Source organism: Amblyraja radiata, unplaced genomic scaffold (genome assembly GCF_010909765.2).
Source record: "Amblyraja radiata isolate CabotCenter1 unplaced genomic scaffold, sAmbRad1.1.pri scaffold_764_ctg1, whole genome shotgun sequence".
NCBI lineage: Eukaryota > Metazoa > Chordata > Chondrichthyes > Rajiformes > Rajidae > Amblyraja > Amblyraja radiata.
Genome location: NW_022630775.1, coordinates 48,170 through 50,107, shown reverse-complemented (window position 1 = coordinate 50,107; position 1,938 = coordinate 48,170). Strand labels below are relative to the sequence as shown.

Below are 1,938 nucleotides of genomic sequence, written 5' to 3'. Positions count from 1 at the left end.
AACTGCTGGTGCTCCCGCAGTCCCTGTGCAGCAGTGGGAACAGCCGCTCGCTGGCGAGGGCACGCCGGTGATGCCGCAACCCCCGCGAGCTATCAAACGCCTCACTGCAGTACGGGCAGTCGTAGGGTTGGCCACTGGTGTGCACACGGTGGTGAGACAGGGCGTGGGAGGCCGTGGCATAACGCTCTCCACACACCGGGCTGGGGAAGAGACGGTCGCCGGCGTGCACCCGCAGGTGGGACAGCAGCCTGGAGGGGAGGGTGAAGCCTTTGCCGCACTGGTCGCAGCTGTAGTGGTGCTCGCCGGTGTGGGTGAGCTGGTGCTCCAGTAGGCTGTCGGAGCGGGTGAAGCCCTTGCCGCAGTCGCTGCAGGTGTAGGGGCGCTCACCAGTGTGCTTGCGCCTGTGCACCTTCAGGTCCGAGGACTACTTGTAGCCCGTGCCGCAGACGCTGCAGTTGTAGGGGCATTCCCCGGTGTGCAGGCGCCTGTGCACATTCAGGTCCGAAGACCACATGAAGCCTTTACCACATTCGGAGCATTTGCAGGGCCTCTCACCGGTGTGCAGGCGCCTGTGCACCTTCAGGTCCGTTGACGACTTGAAGCCTTTGCCACAGTCGGAGCAGGTGAAAGGCCGCTCACTGCTGTGCACCCGCCGGTGCCGCAACAGCCCCGATGACTGGGCAAAGCCTTTGCCGTAGTCGCCGCAGGTGTACGGCCGATCCCCGGTGTGCAGGCGCCTGTGCAACAACAGGTCCGTGGACGACTTGAAGCCTTTGCCACAGTCGAAGCAGGGGAAGGGCCGCTCACTGTTGTGCACCTGCCTGTGCTGCATTAGGCCCGTTGCCCGGGCAAAGCTCTTGCCGCAGGTGGAGCAGCCATAGGGCTTCTCGCCCGTGTGCACCCGCCGGTGCTCCTGCAGCCCATACAACTGGGCAAAGCTCTTGCTGCACGTGGGGCAGCCATAGGGCCTCTCGCCCGTGTGCACTCGCCGATTGATCTTTAGGTAATTCAATGTCTCGAAACTCTTGCCGCAGTGGGAGCAGGTGAAGGGCTTCTCGCCAGAGTGCAACTGGTTGTGCCGCAGCAAGGTCTCGTAGCGGGTGAAGTTCTTGCCGCATTCCGAGCAGTCGAAGGGGCGTTGTCCCGTGTGCATCCGCCGGTGGGCCTTCAGCTTGCTCTGCTGCTGCCAGGCCTTGCCACACACGTCGCACTCATATCGCTTCTCCTTATTGTGGCCCGTCATGTGGTCCTCCACTGAAGCTCAGCCCGCACGCTGAGCAGATGGGGGGGGGGGGGGGGGGGGGCTCACCGGCACCCGGGCCGCCCTTAATGGTCGCTCACGTCCCCGTCTCTCTGTCCAGAGCAACGGCTCCTAAGCCCTGCAGGAGGGGAACACAGAAGGTCAACAAGTTGGCAAACAGGGCATTACTAACGCGTGCTTGAAGGGGGTGGGGGAGGTTGGGGAAGGGAGTGAGGGAGGACGTGGGGGAAGGTGGGGGTCGAGGAGTGTGGGGGGTGGGGAAGGGGGGGGAGGATGGTGAGTTGATACACACCGGAGAGAGAGCCTTTCTCTTCGTTGAGTGTGGCAAGGGTTTCACCCGCATGTCCAGCCTGTGGCAGCACCGGCGCCCCACAGCGGTGAGCGTCCCTTCACCTGCCCATCCTGTGGTAAGGGCTTCACCCGCCTTGACCACCTGCTGGGGCACCGGCGAGTCCACACCGGTCAGCGCCCCTTCAACTGCCCGCTCTTTGGCAAGGCCTTTGCTCGCTCCTCCAGCTTGCATGCACATCGCGACGTAGATAGGTGTTGGTTAGGTAGATAGAAAATGCTGGAAGGAACGGGTAACCCATTCCTTCTCTCCAGAGATGCTGACTGTCCCGCTGAGTTACTCCAGCATTATGTGTCATTTTTTCTAAACCAGCATCTGCAATTTCTTG

At 62.4% G+C, this 1,938-nt stretch overlaps 1 protein-coding gene across 1 annotated transcript; it reads right to left on the bottom strand.

Annotated features, from left to right (window-relative positions):
* Positions 1-424: 424 nt before the first annotated feature.
* LOC116970335 (zinc finger protein 239-like) lies at positions 425-1,243 on the bottom strand. The gene is made up of 3 exons (XM_033017001.1): positions 927-1,243; positions 640-737; positions 425-519 (listed from the first exon to the last, which is right to left on the bottom strand). The coding sequence occupies exons 1-3, from the start codon at positions 1,241-1,243 to the stop codon at positions 425-427; spliced, it is 510 nt and encodes a 169-aa protein (XP_032872892.1).
* Positions 1,244-1,938: the final 695 nt, after the last annotated feature.

Coding starts and splice junctions, on each gene's coding strand:
- LOC116970335 (XM_033017001.1), bottom strand. CDS start 1,243: ATGACGGGCCACAATAAGGAGAAGCGATATGAGTGCGACGTGTGTGGC. Junction 738..926: donor AGCAAGAGCTTTGCCCAGTT/GTATGGGCTGCA, acceptor GTTGTTGCACAG/GCGCCTGCACACCGGGGATC. Junction 520..639: donor GCACCGGCGGGTGCACAGCA/GTGAGCGGCCTT, acceptor AATGTGGTAAAG/GCTTCATGTGGTCTTCGGAC.